The 17,449-nt window shown below is 47.8% G+C and overlaps 1 protein-coding gene across 3 annotated transcripts in view; it reads left to right on the top strand.

Moving 5' to 3' along the window:
* DDX11 (DEAD/H-box helicase 11) overlaps positions 1–17,449 on the top strand; it is a 427,300-nt gene that overhangs the window by 209,208 nt on the left and 200,643 nt on the right. For all 3 annotated transcript variants that reach the window (XM_029599951.1, XM_029599952.1, XM_029599950.1), the window contains exons 11-14: positions 5,129–5,175; positions 5,498–5,577; positions 6,565–6,609; positions 10,022–10,089. In XM_029599951.1, the coding sequence (XP_029455811.1) occupies positions 5,129–5,175; positions 5,498–5,577; positions 6,565–6,609; positions 10,022–10,089 (240 nt within the window). The remainder of the gene's footprint in view (positions 1–5,128; positions 5,176–5,497; positions 5,578–6,564; positions 6,610–10,021; positions 10,090–17,449) is intronic.

Genomic DNA, 17,449 nt, shown 5'->3' with positions numbered 1-17,449 from the left:
ACGTACCATGATTCCTGAGGAGGGAGGAACGGCACTGAAAGATGCCCAAGACAGAAGGCTGGAAGCCATCCTTAAGCAGTCCTTTGATGTTTCAGCAGTGATGCTACAAATTGCCTCCTGCTGCGCCTTGGTGGCACGTTCCTGTTTGATCCTCTCCAGAGACGCTACCACGCCCAGAGAAACGATGGAACCTGCGGTCTCCTTTCTCAATGATGCTACCGCAGACCTCGCACGCATATCATCCAGGGGTGTCGCTGCCGCAGTGGCGGCCAGAAGACAATCATGGCTCCAAAATTGGTTGGCTGACGCGACTTCCAAGGCGAACCTCACAAAAATGCCTTTTAAAGGATCTCTCCTGTTCGGGAGCGAACTGGAGAAGTTAGCCAACAAATGGGGCGAATCCCCAATACCCTGATTACCTGAAGACAGAAACAAAAGAACATATCAGTGCTCCTCCCCCAGAAGAACCAAGGGTAGAGGATCACAGTGTTTTAAACCTTACAGGAACACACAGTCCCAAGCACCTCGTACTTCAGGAAGGTTTCAGTCCTTTCGGAACAAGCACATTAAGAGAGGAGCAAGCTCAGGGGTAGGCTACAGACGTGCCCCACAATGTGAAGACGCAGACCCATCCACAGGAAGAAGACATAGGGGGCAGACTTACCCTCTTCTACCAAAGATGGGTCGAAGTAACATCGGACAAGTGGGCCCTAACTATCATTCGAGAGGGGTACTCCCTGGAATTCCAAAGCATCCCCCCAGACAAATTTATGAGATCACCGTGCCACTCTCACTCCAAGAGACTGGCAGTGGAAACCACACTAGCAAGACTACTCAACCTGAAAGCAATAGCTCCGGTGCCTACGTCTCAACAAAATACTATTTATTTATTTATTTATTTTTGGTTTTTATATACCGGGAGTTCCTGTATACAATACATATCACTCCGGTTCACATTTAACAGAGTTAACTATCGCCGGGTAGGCGGTTTACATGGAACATATCGAATAAAACGGATAATCTATAGTAAAGTACAAACTATTATGAAACACAACTTAGAACACAACTTTGAACATATAACTGATGCAATATAAACAATAGATTATTGCTGTGAGAAGTTTTTAGCTCTCTGGGAAGGCTTGACGGAAGAGCCAAGTCTTGAGTTTCGCTTTAAAAGTAGTATGGCACTGCTCCAGGCGGAGGTCCGGTGGTAGGGAGTTCCAGAGAGACGGGCCCGCTGTGGATAGAGCGCGCTTCCTCAGGGTAGATTTTGCAGGTTGGGTGCTCATTCTGTTTTGGTATGCCCTTCTGGTTGGTTTTTTAGAAGAGTGTAGTTGAAGCTGGAAGGTTAGGTTGAGTGGAGAGATGTTATGTAGGGCCTTGTGGATCATCATGCAAGTTTTGAACTGAATCCTGTATTTGATGGGCAGCCAATGGAGATGCTGCTCATCCCATCACTATTCCATCTATTTTATCGTTCCCAAGAAAGAAGGCACATTCTGGCCCATCCTGGACCTCAAGGCTGTCAACCGTTACCTGAAGGTACCACACTTCCGCATGGAAACCCTACGCTCCGTTATAATGGCAGTATAACTGGGAGAATTCTTAACCTCCCTGGACCTATCCGAAGCCTACCTTCACATCCCGGTCCATCAGGACCACCAACGCTTCCTGTGCTTTGCGATTCTGGGCAACCATTACCAATTTTGAGCGCTACCCTTCGGACTAGCTACCGCTCCCAGAACCTTCACCAAAATTATTGTGGTAGTAGCGGCAGCAGTGAGGAAAGGAGTTCTGGTTCATCCTTACTTGGACGATTGGCTGATCAGAGCAAAGTCTCCGGAGGAGAGTCGTCACGTGACCACCAGAGTCAAGAACCTACCACAAGAGCTCAGATGGGTCGTGAACACAGCCAAGAGCTGCCTACAGTCCTCCCAGTCACTAGAATACCTGGGAGTCTGGTTTGATACCAAGCTGGACAAGGTCTACCTTCCCCCTCCAAGGAGAAGGAAACTGATGGGTCAATTGCAAAATCTGTTGAACTCTGCTCGCCCCAAGGTATGGGTCTACCTTCAAGTCCTCGGCCTCATGACATCAACTCTGAAAGTTGTCCTGTGGGCAAGGACCCATACGCAACCACTACAATGCTCCCTATTGCACGATGAAATCCAGTGTCCCAGAACTACTCAATTCGCCTCCAGCTACCGACAGAGGTTCGGCATCAGCTTCAATGGTGGCTACAGGAAGAACACCTAAGCAGAGGCGTAAACCTATCCACACCGAAGTGGATCTTGCTCACCACGGATGTGAGTCTGCGAGGGTGAGGAGCCCACTGTCAGGAACTAACAGCCCAAGGACAATGGAACAAAGAAGAGGCGGAATGGAACATAAACCGCCTGGACGCTCAAGCGGTCAGACTAGCCTGCCTGTGATTCAGCCACAGACTCAGAGGCGAGTCTGTCAGAGTCATGTCGGACAATGCCACAACTGTGGCCTACATCAATCGCCAGGGAGGAACCAAGAGCCAGCTGGTGTCTCTGGAAATAGACCCTCTCATGGAGTGGGCAGAAACAAACCTGCAAGGGATTTCGGCCTCCCACATCGCGGGAAAAGATATCATCTCAGCGGATTATCTCCGCAGAGAGAGCCTAGACCCGGGGGAATGGTCACTGGCGGACACAGCCTTCCAGCTGATTAGTGAATCGATGGGGTCCCCCAGCCATGGACCTCCTAGCAACTCGTCGCAATGCCCAAGTCCCCAGATTTTTCAGCCGCAGACGAGAACCACAGTCTCAAGGAATCGATGCTCTCATCCATAACTGGACAGAGGAAGACCTCCTGTATGCCTTCCCATCCGGGCCGCTACTGGGCAGGGTCATTCATAAGGTAGAGCACCACAGGAGACTAATCCTACTAGTCGCCACGGATTGTCCAAGAAGACCATGGTACGCGGACATGCGAAGACTATCAGCGGGGAATCCTCTGCGTCTACCACCATACAGGGACCTTCTTCAGCAGGGACCGATCTCCCACGAAGACCCGGCTCGATTCTCTCTTATGGTATGGCCCGTGAGAGGACTAACCTAAAGAAGTGCAGCTACTCAAAAGCCGTGATTGACACCCTGCTCCGAGCACGCAAGTTCTCCACATTTCTGTCTTACATACGGATCTGGAGAGTATTTGAAGCCTGGTGTGAAGACCGCGCCCTCCTTCCGAGGACAGCCAAGATTCCCACGATCCTAGAATTCCTACAGGACGGCATGCAGAAAGGGTTGTCTCTCAACTCCCTCAAGATTCAAGTCGCAGCACTGGCCTGTTTCAGGTCCGAAGTGAACGGCATCAGACTGTCAACTCATCCTCATGTGTCTCGCTTCCTGAAAGGAGTCAAACAACTCCGGCCACCACTAAAGTGGCCGGTGCCTCTATGGAACCTCAACCTAGTACTAGACTTCCTAGCAGGGGAGTCCTGCAGACCAACAAGCGGTCTGTCCCTACACCTCTTGACCTTAAAGACAGCATTCTTGATCGTAGTATGCTCAGCTCTGCGCATCTCCGAACTTCAAGTATTATCCTGTTGAGAACAGTTCCTCAGGTTCACCCCAGGCACCATACAGCTGCGTACGGTACCATCCTTCCTTCCGAAAGTGGTTTCCCAGTTCCGTATGATCCAGACCATATCCTTATCATCTCTAGATGAACACAGGGATTCAGAAGACTCAAGTCTCCTTCGCCACCTGAATGTCGGCAGAATCCTAGTCCGATACCTCAAGAGATCGGAATCCTTGCGCAAAACTGTTCACCTATTCATTCTTCACAGCGAGAAGAAACAAGGGGAAGTGACATCGTGGGCGACCATAGCCCGCTGGATCAAAGAAGTCATTAATGCTGCCTACATAGAGGCAGGAAAACCACTACCTCAACAGATCAAGGTGTATTCTACAAGGGCCCAGGCAGTCTCCTGGGCTGAAACCAGGCTGCTTTCGCCAGCTGAGATCTGTCGGGCGGCGACATGGTCCTCCCTACACACCTTCTCCAGGTTCTACCGCCTGGATGTCCAGGCCAGGTAGGATACAGCCTTCGCAAGGGCAGCACTAAGTGGGCCACGGGCAGCCTCCCACCCAGCTTTTGTACATCCCATTGGTCCTGAGTCCATCTGGCTACACGCTAGGAAATGGAGAAATTACTTACCTGATAATTTTGTTTTCCTTAGAGTAGACAGATGGACTCAGCATCCTGCCCACGGCTGCTCCAGAAATAGAGAACCTCGGATATCAATCTCGAGACTGTACGGGTAAGCCACGGCCTACCTCTATGTTAAGACATCCGCAGTTACCTAGGTGTCGGCGTTTATTGTTTCAGTGCACTGGCGGTCTCCAGTGCCAAAATGTTTTTATATATATATATATATAATCAGTTGAACCAGTTCAAGGTTAATCAAGTATAATCAAGTATTAAGCAACATTTTTCCACACTGGCTTTTCGAAGAGAATACTGAAGAGCAAAGCACGCTGCACGGGTATATGTAGGCTGACGTCAGCTTTGAAATCTGACTCCGTCTCCCATCTGCTATCAGGAGAGCACAATACCCATTGGTCCTGAGTACATCTGTCTACACTAAGGTAAACAAAATTATCAGGTAAGTAATTTCTCCATTCACTTTTGATGACGCCATGCCCCCTTTTTCCATTTGTAAACATTTTTAAAGTACATGTTTTAGCAGTTCATTGTAATCAATATTATTTCAGAAATGAAATAGAAATCAGAGCAACAAATGGGAAACCAAATTCAAAATTAGTTAAACATGTAGCTGTAAATTTAGCTATTACTGCTTTGAAATGATTTCCTTTTATTGGCAGTGTTTTTCAAATGTTGCCTTCTTTCTGAGCCCTCCTGTTCTTTGGTACTTCCCGTTGTGTTGTCCCAACCTTACTCGCTAGCCTTCAGCATTTGGGAGGAAAGCAACTGCATGTAGGGCCATTGGACTTCAATTATCATTATCATTCAGTGTAACTCACCTTGCTAGGTGGACTGGGGAAGGAGATGGATGGACACTTCACTTATGGCTGATTTGGGTGTAATACCAAAGATCCTTTGAGCATTTCTGATTTGGTGCCTCCTTCCTTTTCAGCTTTGTCAAGCCCACTCGCAGCTGCTGCAGTACATGGAACGATACAGGTAGGCTGTTTTGCTTTAACCTTGATTAACAGGATTCTTCGCTATTTAACTATATGGGCTAGCACGGTTGCAGAGACTTGCTCTTCTCCTGGCCTTATCTTATTTTTCAGGTGATGTTTTTGCAGTAATTTGGTTTGTATTTTCTCTTATGTCCACACATTCTCACGCTTGATGCACCAACATTTTGAAATCAGGAGTACTTGTGGGCTATAAATCCACTTGTAAATTGTTTTTGGTGGGTGTTGATGGTAGTAATGGTGTTGTGTGGGGAGCAGATGGTGGGATCTGTTCTATTATCTGATGCCATTCACTTATTTCATAGGCGCCGTCTGAAAGCAAAGAACTTGATGTATATTAAACAGATTCTCTACCTACTGGAAAAGTTTGTCTGCATGCTGGGAGGTAAGATTGTTTTTTCATAAGGCAGTGTTTCCCAACTTTTTCATGCCCAAGGCACACCTACATTAACAAAAATGTTGTGTGGCACACTGACCTCCATTGAACAGGCAATGAGAACATAAAGAGAACTCATATGGCCTAAAGAAGAGCTAGGGAAACACCGAAGGTCCCACAAGTTTCTCTCCCAAATTTTAAAACAAATGGTGAGAGAGAGAAGAGACACACCTGAATCTGTCACGATGCACCATTTCTCGCAGGAGAAAAGAGAAGTCTGTGTGGTGTGGGCAGCTGACTCAGGTAGTTCCCTGGGCTGCTACATAAGGCTACCAGAGCTCCTCCACTGTTGCTTAGTGCACAATCTCTCTTCATCTTACTCAGCCTGGGGATGAAACAGAGCCTTGAAGGACTCAAAGATGAGAAGGTGTTGTGTGTATTTTGTGTGCTGCACAAAGTGGTTCCTAGCTATCCAAGCTCTGCATGCTGCCCACTAAGTACCACGCTCTAGGGTTTTTGCTGTAGCTAGGAAGAAGTGGCAAGCGTGAAATGACATATTTCTTAGAAAGGAGCTCTTATCAGTTTGAGACACTGCTGGTGTCCCTTATTGTGGAGGTGCTGAGAAAAGAGCCCAGGTGCTGGCCTGAATCTGAGCATCAGGCAGTAATCACTTTTTCATGGCATGCCTGATTAGGTCTGAAGGCACACCAGTGTCCATGGCACACTGTTTTGGAAACACTTTCATAAGGGATGTCTTGATGCTTTCTTTTAATCACTGAGGTGAGGTTGAAGTGCCATTCTCATCACCAATCCTTGGAAATGCCTCATAAATTCACCTCTCGCCGCCGTCTGTAAGCCACTGCAGAACTGGGTTGTTATTTGTTGACAGGGCAGTATGATACAATTTGCACTTTCTTTGTGCTGCAAAGACAATAAAAGGGTCAACACCAATTAACTGTTCTGCCAAATCATTGCTTTTGTATGAATATTTTCCAGGAAATGTGAACCAGAACCCAAACACTCAGAACATTTCCGAAGCTGGTAAGAACTTTCTGTAAATTTACATTCACAGTAGAACTTTGATCAAAATTGAATTTGCGGTTTGATACTTCAGAGCATATAGAAACATAGAAACATAGAAACATAGAAATGACGGCAGAAGAAGACCAAACGGCCCATCCAGTCTGCCCAGCAAGCTTCACACATTTTTTCTCTCATACTTATCTGTTTCTTTTAGCTCTTGGTTCTATTTCCCTTCCTCCCCCACCATTAATGTAGAGAGCAGTGATGGAGCTGCATCCAAGTGAAATATCTAGCTTGATTAGTTAGGGGGTAGTAGGGGTAGTAACCGCCGCAATAAGCAAGCTACACCCATGCTTATTTGTTTTAACCCAGACTATGTTATACAGCCCTTATTGGTTGTTTTTCTTCTCCCCTGCCGTTGAAGCAGAGAGCTATGCTGGATATGCATCTAAAGTGAAGTATCAGGCACATTTGGTTTGGGGTAGTAACCGCCGTAACAAGCCAGCTACTCCCCGCTTTGTGAGTGTGAATCCTTTTTTCTTCTCCCCTGCCGTTGAAGCTATGCTGGGTATGCGTGAAGTATCAGTTTTTCTTCTCCCCTGCCGTTGGAGCAGAGAGCTATGCTGGATGTGCATCGAAAGTGAAGTATCAGGCACATTTGGTTTGGGGTAGTAACCGCCGTAACAAGCCAGCTACTCCCGGCTTTGTGAGTGCAAATCCTTTTTTCCACATTTCCTCTTGCTGTTGAAGCTTAGAGTGATGTTGGAGTCACAGTAACCATGTGTATGTTTATTGAATAAGGGTATTGTGTCCAGGCAGTAGCCATCATACTGGCGAGTCACCCACTCTTCATTGGCGGCCTCTTGACTTTATGGATCCACAGTGTTTATCCCACGCCCCTTTGAAGTCCTTCACAGTTCTGGTCTTCACCACTTCCTCCGGAAGGGCATTCCAGGCATCCACCACCCTCTCCGTGAAGAAATACTTCCTGACATTGGTTCTGAATCTTCCTCCCTGGAGCTTCAAATCGTGACCCCTGGTTCTGCTTATTTTTTTCTTATGGTAAAGGTTTGTCGTTGCCTTTGGATCATTAAAACCTTTCAAGTATCTGAAAGTCTGTATCATATCTCCTCTGCTCCTCCTTTCCTCCAGGGTGTACATATTTAGATTCTTCAATCTCTCCTCGTACGTCATCCGATGAAGATCCTCCACCTTCCTGGTCGCCCTTCTCTGTACCGCTTCCATCTTGTCTTTGTCTTTTTGTAGATACGGTCTCCAGAACTGAACACAGTACTCCAGGTGAGGCCTCACCAAGGACCTGTACAAGGGAATAATCACTTCCCTTTTCTTACTTGATATTCCTCTCTCTATGCAGCCCAGCATTCTTCTGGCTTTTGCTATCGCCTTGTCGCATTGTTTCGCAGACTTCATATCATTAGACACTATCACCCCAAGGTCCCTCTCCTGCTCCGTGCACATCAGCCTTTCCCCCCCCATCGAATACAGTTCATTCGGATTTCCACTCCCCATATGCATGACTTTGCACTTCTTGGCATTGAATCTCAGCTGCCATATCTTCGACCACTCTTCCAGTTTCCTTAGATCCCGTCTCATTCTCTTCACTCCTTCCGGCGTGTCCACTCTGTTGCAGATCTTAGTGTCATCCGCAAAAAGACAAACCTTACCTTCTATCCTGTCCGCAATGTCGCTCACAAAGATATTGAACAGGACCGGTCCCAACATCGATCCTTGCGGTACACCACTTAAAACCGCTCTCTCTTCAGAGAAGGTTCCATTTACCATCACACATTGTCTTCTGTCCGTCAACCAATTTGCAATCCAGGTCACCACCTCGGCACTCACTCCCAAGCTTCTCGTTTTATTGACCAGTCTCCTGTGCGGAACCGTATCAAAAGCTTTGCTGAAATCCAAGTATATGATATCGAGTGCTCTTCCTCGATCCAATTCCTTGGTTACCCAGTCAAAAAAGTCAATCAGATTTGTTTGACAGGATCTTCCCCTGGTGAATCCATGTTGCCTCTGGTCCATCAATTCTCCAGACTGTAGATAGTTCACTATTCTCTCTTTCAGCAGTGACTCCATTACTTTTCCCACCACCGAAGTGAGGCTAACCGGTCTGTAGTTGCCAGCCTCCTCCCTGTTCCCACTCTTGTGAAGCGGGACCACCACCGCTCTTCTCCAATCACTCGGCACCACTCCCGTTTCAAGGGATCTATTGAACAGGTCACACAGCGGACCCGCCAGAACATCTCTGAGCTCCCTCAATATCCTTGGATGAATCCCATCAGGCCCCATGGCTTTGTCCACTTTCAGGTTCTTTAGCTCTTCCCACACATTTTCTACTGTAAAAGGATTTTCATCTATTCCATTTCCTTCCAGTTTCTTGTTGTGTAGAGATGGTCCTTCTCCAGGGTCTTCTTTAGTGAACACAGAGCTGAAGTATTCGTTTAATATTTCTGCCATTTCTTCGTCTCTCTCCACACATTGATCATTATCACCTTTCAATTTCACTATACCACTTTGGACCTTTCTCTTTTCGCTGATGTATCTGAAAAATGTTTTGTCACCATTTTTTTATCTCCTTGGCAATCCTCTCTTCCGCTTGACTTTTTGCCAACTTGATTAATTTCTTTGTCTCCCTCAGTTGAATCAAATATTCTTCTTTGTGTTCCTCCCTTTGGGATCTTTTATATTTCTTGAAAAAGATCCCAAAGGGAGGAACACAAAGACTCTACCCAATGTGCACAGCCTTGCAGCACACATCTCGGCCATGGACTGTGTGTTGTTTGTGGATAAAAGAGAAATCCTACTTAGGGCAACAGAACCTGCTTTCCAAGCTGACTTTATGAGTTAATTCTACTTCAGGGACAATCAACTCCAGTCTTTGAGAGCCACAAATAAGCCTGGTTTTCAGGGTATCCCCAATGAATATGCATGAGATAGATTTGCATACAGTAGAGGAAGTGCATGTAAAGCTGTCTCATCCATATGCATTATGGATATCCTGAAAACCTGGCCTCTTTGCAGCTCTCGAGAACTGGAGTTGGCTGCCCTACCTTCTCAGCACTGGATTGTCCCACCTCTTGATTTTAGGTGACATGCTGGACCTGAAGAGAAGTGTAAGCTTGCACAGGCTCCTCCACCACTGAATGTATGATGGTGATAGAATTGTTTGTTTTTATTAGTTACTGAGGATATTTGCTTGTAACTCGCTCAGAATGGTGGGTGGGCGAATAAGAAATATAATAAAATATGAGATGTGGTTGTCTGAAATTCTCATTAGCAGTGTGGGACAAACGTGCGGAGCTAGCGAGGCTACCGTTTTTAATTTTAAATGGAAAATGCATAACAGGGGCAAGATCAGGCTTTCCAGATCTTTTCAAATGAAATGTTTCTTTTCCTTCCTTAGGGACGAATCTGCAGTCCATCAATGACTTTCTGTTTGAAAGTCAGATTGACAACATCAATCTGTTCAAGGTATTGCATTTTGGTCTTTTAGGAGAATGGGAAGGAATGGTGTGGTATGCATCCAGCAGTAGGCTCCAATGTTTTCTTAGCGTCCAGTCAGATGAATCCAGAATCAGTGAGTTATGCACCTCTACCAGCAGATGGAGACGGAGCAAAGCTGACATCACAGTATATATACCACTACAGTGACATCAGCCCGCTGTATTCTCTGTCTCCAGCAGATGGTGGATGTGCATCTCCCTACTGGGGATTGCTTCAAGTTTTAGAAGGAGAAAGAAGAAGGAAATTTAATTCGCCCCGCTTTCCTGCGTTATACCAAATGGTCCCTCTCCCAGTTGAGAATTCCTGAGGTGATTTCCGTGGTCCCTCAGATGAGTGCCTTGATCTGGTAGCTGTTTTTTCAGCTAGCGTGGACTTTGCTATTGAAACAGCTGAAAGGCAGCGGGTGCAGGAAGACGAGCGTGGCGGTGACAGTATATGCTCTCTCCCCCCACAATCAGAGACAGACTCTGTACTCAGCTGGGACGGGCTGAGCTCAGGTAAAGGTTTAAAAAAAAAAGAGGGTTTTTTGTAGGGCTTCCTCCTTCCTCTGCTCTCCATGTTTGGTGCACCGATCTAACATTTGTTTCCGCCTCCAAAGGAGTTTAAAGGACATGGGTGGGTTGAGCAGCCCCTTTTGGCTAGGCCCCTCCTCTTAAGGTTTTCTCGGTGTGCCGCATGGTAGGCTGTGACTGCATTTTCATGCTTTTTCCTGCATGTTAGGCTACCTTCTTCAGGACCCTCGATTCATGCAAGTGTTCCCACTGTACGTCCAATTGTGCTCCCAGTTTTTGGATGCTTAATTGGATGCCTGCTTGGGCATCTAGTTGGTAGTGGCGTCTAATTTAGATGCGCACTTTCCTGTAGGCACAATCTGGATGGCATTGAGGGCGCTCAGTTTTTGGGCACCTGTCGAGGCACAAGGTTGTACGCCTAAATTTTGGACACCTTTTTTTTTTTTTTTAACACGAATTCAGCTGGACTCACACCATATTAGGTTCCACGATGTTAGGCTCCATATTAGGAGCTACCTCCCAGGAAAAAGATGTAGGCATCATAATGGATAGTACTTCGAAATCGTCAGCTCAGTGTGTTGCAGCAGTCAAAAACACAAACAGAATGTTAGGAATTAAGAAGGGAATGGTTAACAAAACGGAAAATGTCATAATGCCTCTGATTCGCTCCATGGTGAGACTGCACTTTGAATACTATGTGCAATTCTGGTCGCCGCGTCTCAAAAAAGATTTCCCTGTACATACCCGGATCAGTCCAGATGCCTGGGCTCATACATCCCTGCCAGCAGGTGGAGACAGGGAGAAAAACTTGCCTGACCTTGCTACATAAAGCCTAATGCCACCTGCAGTTCCTCAGCATTTTCTCTGTCTCTAGCAGATGGCACAGGGTGCTCTACCTGCAGTTCTGTGGGTTTTTTGTCTTTAATGCTTTTCTTTTGAGCCTTCCTCCCGGGAGTTTTTGTTTTTTCCTTTGGATTCCTTTTGGGTCCTACCCCGTCCAGTACAAGCAGATGGGCCGGGGTTGTTCCCTTTTGTGAGTCCGTCTGTGCGCCCGTGGGGTGTATATCTGGTTGACCAGATCCCTCCCTCATGAGGCTGTCCAGGCAGCTGCAGGCTCTCCAGGGATTTTTTTGTTCCCTTATGGCTGAGACTACCTGTTTCTTTTAGTCAGGTTTTTAGCTCTCAGTGTATTTTTCCATAAAGTTTAAAAAAAAATCAAAGGCTGTTTTTTTCTGGTAGATGGCAGCAGAGCTCTGAAGGCGACTTCCCCCCGGTAAGATCAGCTCCGGGGTGAGGGAGGCTTTCTTTTTCCTGTGGGTTTTTTCTCCTAACTTTTTCTTTTTTCCTCTCAATGGTATTTTTATTTCCCTTCCTCAGCATGACCCGAGGTACCGCGTGTGGAGCCTGTGGCTCAGCTTGATCACGTCTAAACAGAGGGTGGTGAGGGCTCCTCTGAAGCTCCTCCATCGGCAAAGCGGCATCATTCCGGTTATTTGGAGGCTGTTTTCGGCCGCAGCTCTGTCCGGGGTACTGATTCTTCCTCCGGGGGCGCGGGAACGGTGGCCATCTTTGATTTTTCGGCAGCAGTTCCCGTGCCATTGGTGAGAGTGGGGGAGGGTCCACCTCCTTAGTCTCTGGCCCGTTCCGACTTCGGGGTCGGTCGGAGGGTCCTTGAGGGGGTGGAAATCCTGAGTGGGCCTGGTGCTGCCGCTAGGTCTGAGGGTGGTGGGGCTGTAAAGTGTTTTCCCCCAGAATTTGTTTATTACTGCACAAGGCCTTTTTGGCCAGCAAACAGCCTGGATGCGGAGTGGGCCTTAATTCTGCGTGAACTCTGTGAAGTTTGTTGCCGGGCTCAGGACCCGCTTTGAGGGTCAGGCCATCATTGCCCTCCGCTCAGAGGTTTCAGTCACCTCCGGCACCAGGGCGGTCTGTCAGAGGGGGGCCTTGGTAACTCCGGTGATGCTCCCAAGGACCTGGACCCGGGGTAACCGGCAGGTCAGGGTGCGCCGGCGTCTGGAGATACTTTGCTAGGAGATGATCCAGGGGTCCCTAGTCTCGGGTCCACCATTCTCGTGGTGGGTTCTGCGGCATTGAAAGATATGCAAGACCGCAAATTGGAGGCACATTTAAAACTAATCGGAGAAAGTTCTTTTTTACTCAACGTACGATTAAACTCTGGAATTTGTTGCCAGAGGATGTGGTTAGTGCAGTTAGTATAGCTGTGTTTAAAAAAGGATTGGATAAGTTCTTGGAGGAGAAGTCCATTACCTGCTATTAATTAAGTTGACTTAGAAAATAGCCACTGCTATTACTAGCAACGGTAACATGGAATAGAGTTAGTTTTTGGGTACTTGCCAGGTTCTTATGACCTGGATTGGCCACTGTTGGAAACAGGATGCTGGGCTTGATGGACCCTTGGTCTGACCCTGTATGGCATGTTCTTATGTCTTTGCGCTGGGTTTACATGCGTCAATTTGCTTAAGCTTTATGCAGCGGGCTTGTCTCCGTTGGGTGCAGCAGCTACAGGACCTGCTTCCGAAGTCGGGGGAGCAAGCAGATAGTGTCAAGCGAATAGAGGCGGCGATGGCGTTTGGGGCAGATGCCCTCTACAATTTGGTGCGTACATCCTCCAAAGCTATGGCTTCGGCTGTTGCGGCCAGGCGGTTATTGTGGTTGCGTAATTAGTCAGCGGACGTCTCCTCTAAGATGCATTTAGGCTATTTGCCGTTCAAGGGCCGTCTGTTGTTTGGGGACGACCTTGAGCATCTGATTCAGTTGCTTGGTGAGAATAAGCCACTACGGTTACCGGAGGAAAGACCTAAGGCGAATAGATTTTTTCAGACCCGTTTGTGTCTCCGTACCGACAGGAGATCTCGGCCAATGAGGGCTCCCTCTGCTCCTCAGGTCGTTTTCCCCTAGGGGCCATACTTGGGGCAGTCCTTTTGGGGGGCCCATAGGCCATTTCGGGGTGCTGCAGGAGGATCTGCAGCCAGAGGCAAGTCCTCGCAATGAAGCGAGACCGTTCCACTCCGTCATTCCTATTATGGGAGGTTGCTTGATGCAGTTTTACGACGAGTGGACCAACATCACGCAGGATCAGTGGGTTCCCAGTATAATAAGAGATAGCTTTGTGTTAGAATTTACTCGGTCCGTTCGAGATCTATTTCTAATTTCACCTTGCAGTTCGGTGCACAAGCGAACGGCGGTACAGGAGACCTTAGGCCACCTCCAGGAATTGAGGGTGGACATTCCAGTGCCCTCGGTGGAGCTCCGAAAGGGACGCTACTCCATTTATTTTGTGGTTCCAAAGGCATGTTTTGGCCCATCCTCGATTTGAAGAGAGTGAATACCGCCTTCAAAGTCCCCCGCTTCCGGATGGAAAACTTGCGTTCGGTGATAGCGGCGGTGCGCAATGGGGGAGTTCCTGGCTACTCTGGATCTTACGGAAACCTATCTGCACATTCCGATTCACTCGGAGTCCCAGCGTTTTCTTCACTTCATGATCCTGGGACAACATTTTCAGTTCAGGGCACTTCCTTTCGGTCTGGCCACAGCCCCACACACTTTCATCAAAGTGATGGTGGTGGTAATGGCTGCACTTCAGAAGGAAGGTCTCCTGGTGCATCCTTATCTAGACGACTGGCTGATCAGAACAAAATCGGCAGATCTATGTCGACAGTCGATTCGCAGGGTTTGCGATGTTCTCCATTCTCTCGGCTGGGTTGTGAACGTGGTCAAGAGTCATTTGACCCCAAACAGTCCCTAATCTACCTGGGAGCAAGGTTCGACACCCGGTTAGGCAAAGTGTTTCTGTCGGAAGAAAGGGTGCTATTTCTTCAGAACAGAGTTCGACGATTGTTGCAATTATGAATTCCCAGAGTATGGGATTATTTGCAGGTCTTAGGGTCCATGACTTCAACCTTAGTGTTTGGGTACTTGCCAGGTTCTTGTGACCTGGTTTGGCCTCTGTTGAAAACAGGATGCTGGGCTTGATGGATCCTTGGTCTGACCCAGCATGGCAATTTCTTATGTTCTTATGTTCAGTTACCTGTTAAGTGCACTGACAGACTGATGGTGCTTATAGCTAAGAAACCTAAGCGCTTTACCCTCTATGCTGCTTGTCATATTCAGGCATCTCAGCCTGGCGTTCCATCTAACTTGTGCCAGTGCTGCTTGGAGGCTCATAGAGAATTACCTTGTCTGATTTTACTAAGCCTGGTTCTTCCCAGCCTGATGATGTGTCAGAAGGGGTGCCTAACCTTGGAACTCCCTTAACTAGTTTGTAGTTCAGTGGGCACAGGACAGGTGCCTTCTGGTTTTGGAATGGATCCTTCTGCCTTTTCTTGGGTGGAATTTTTTAAGGGATTCAAGCCTTTCTTTAGGTGCAGTCCTTGGTCCCGACCAGTCTTAACAGGTCAGAGTTGCAAGTGGTGACATCCCACATGCCGAGTGCTATGGTTAAGTGTTGAGGTAGACCTATATCGGCAGCCGGTCTTCTTGATAGAGACCCGGATGGCATGGATGATGAAGCCAATCCTTCCTCCATGGAGGATGGGGAAATTCCTCTGCGATTGGAACCATATAGGACTTTGTTGTGGTTCTTTCTTAGAGATGAGATTCCGGCTCTGATTTTCCAGACATTAAAGATTCTGGGAGTCCCTAGGTTTAAATCCATGTGTGAGCCAAAGAAAAATACCATTTTGATTTCTTTGTATAAAGCCTCTTGTTTTTTCCCTGTTATGGAGGCCATGCAAGAATTTATTGTTCTTGAGTGGGCTAATTTCAAAGTGGGATGAGTCTTGGAAAGCCTGTACCCCCAGGATCCAGTGGCAAGAGAGTTGTTACATTTTCCGAAAGTGGATGCACTTGTATGTGCTGTCACCAAGTGGATGACTATCCCCTTGGAGGGAGAAGTGGCCTTGAAGGATGCGCACAGTAGAAGGATTGAGGCCATCCTTAAGCAAGCATTTGAAGCAGTGGCAATGACTTTGCAGATAGCTTCTTGTTGTTCCCTGGTGGCTTGTCCCTGTTTATTTCTCTCTCAGGAGGTCGATAAATTTTGGTGTGAATTCCAGGGCAGTGATGGAACCAGCTGCCTTTTTGGCAGTTGTGGGTTGTGATTTGGTCCGTACCTCAGCCAGAGGGGTGGCTTTGGTAAAAGCAACCAGGTATCAGTTATGGCTGAGAAATTGGTTGGCCGATGTGATCTCCAAGGTTAACCTTACGAAGTTGCCCTTTAAAAGCTCACTCTTGTTTGGGAGTGAGTTGGAGAAAATAGCCAATAAGTGGGGTGAGTCCACAGTTCCTTGGTTGCCGAAGGATAAGAAGCAGGCGCTATGCTCCTTTAGCATTAGAGTTAGTGCTAGGAGATCCAAGCATTTTTACTTTTCAGAGGACTTGACCTTTTGGTAGGTCTCAGTTCTTTCCTCCCAGACAGCCCAGACTGGGTGCAGGCTTGGGTAGCGGAGCCCCCCCCCCCGAACTTCCCAATGAAGGTGTGTCGACCCACCGCAGGGAACAGGAGATATGGGGTCGCCTCTTTCTGTTTTATCCGAGGTGGGACGAGATCACATCAGACCAGTGGGTCTTGGAGGTGATACGAGATGGAATTGTGTTGTAGTTTCACAGTGTTCCTCGAGACGTGTTCATGGTGTCTCCTTGCCACTCCCCGCAGAAGAGGCAGGCAGTGGAGTTTACATTGTCAAGGTTCCTCAATCTGAGGAGCCTTGACTAGTGCCCTCGTCTCAAGAAAATACGGGCCAATATTCCATTTATTTCATTGCGCCCAAGAAGTCCCATCCTGGATCTCAATAAGGTCAACTGTCATTTGCGGGCGACTCATGTTTGTATGGAAACCTTGTGCTCAGTGATAATGGCCGTGCAGTCGGAGGTGTTTCTGACTTCCTTGGATCTGTCTGAGGCGTACCTGTATATTCCCATCTGGCTAGAGCACCAGTGTTTTCTGTGATTCGCGGGTTTAGGGCATCATTATCAGTTTTGAGCGCTGCCTTTTGGTATGGCACCGTGTCCAGAACTTTTTCCAAGGATATGATGGTGGTGGTGGCTGCAGAGTTGAGAAAGGATGGGATTCTGGTACACCCGTACTTGGGCGATTGGCTGATTTGGGCCAAGTCTCTGGAAGAGAGCTTCCTGGTGTCGTGCATGGTAATTTCCTTGTTGCAGGAGCTTGGTTGGGTGGTGAAACTGGCTAAGAGCAATCTTCAGCCGTCTCAATAGCTAGAGTATCTCAGTGTTCGGTTTGACATGAAGCAGGGCAGGGTTTTCCTGCCAGAGGGTCGTATTCAGAAGTTGTTGGTGCAGGTGTGTCTGTTGATGAACACAATACGCCAGACAGTGTGGTCCTATCTACAGATGCTCTGATTGATGGCAGCGACCCTGGAAGTGGTGCTGTGGACGAGGGTGCATATATGTCCTCTTCAGCATTCCCTGTTGTCTCAATGGAGCCCTCAGTCTTAGGACAATTCGATTCGGCTCCATCTGCCGATGGAGGTCTGCTCTCAACTACCGTGGTGGTTACAAATGGATCATTTGCGGGCGACTCATGTTTGTATGGAAACCTTGTGCTCAGTGATAATGGCCGTGCAGTCGGAGGTGTTTCTGACTTGGATCTGTCTGAGGCGTACCTGTATATTCCCATCTAAAATTACCGGACTGGCCAGTATTCATGACAGATGCAAGCTTCCAGGGTTGGGGAGCTCACTGTCAGGAACTGACAGTGCAAGGGCGCTGGAGTGTAGAAGAGTCTCTCTGGAACATCAATCACCTGGAAGCCCGGGCGGTCCGGTTGGTGTGCT

Source organism: Rhinatrema bivittatum, chromosome 4 (genome assembly GCF_901001135.1).
Source record: "Rhinatrema bivittatum chromosome 4, aRhiBiv1.1, whole genome shotgun sequence".
NCBI classification, from domain to species: domain Eukaryota; kingdom Metazoa; phylum Chordata; class Amphibia; order Gymnophiona; family Rhinatrematidae; genus Rhinatrema; species Rhinatrema bivittatum.
This window is presented reverse-complemented; position numbering and strand designations above follow the sequence as displayed.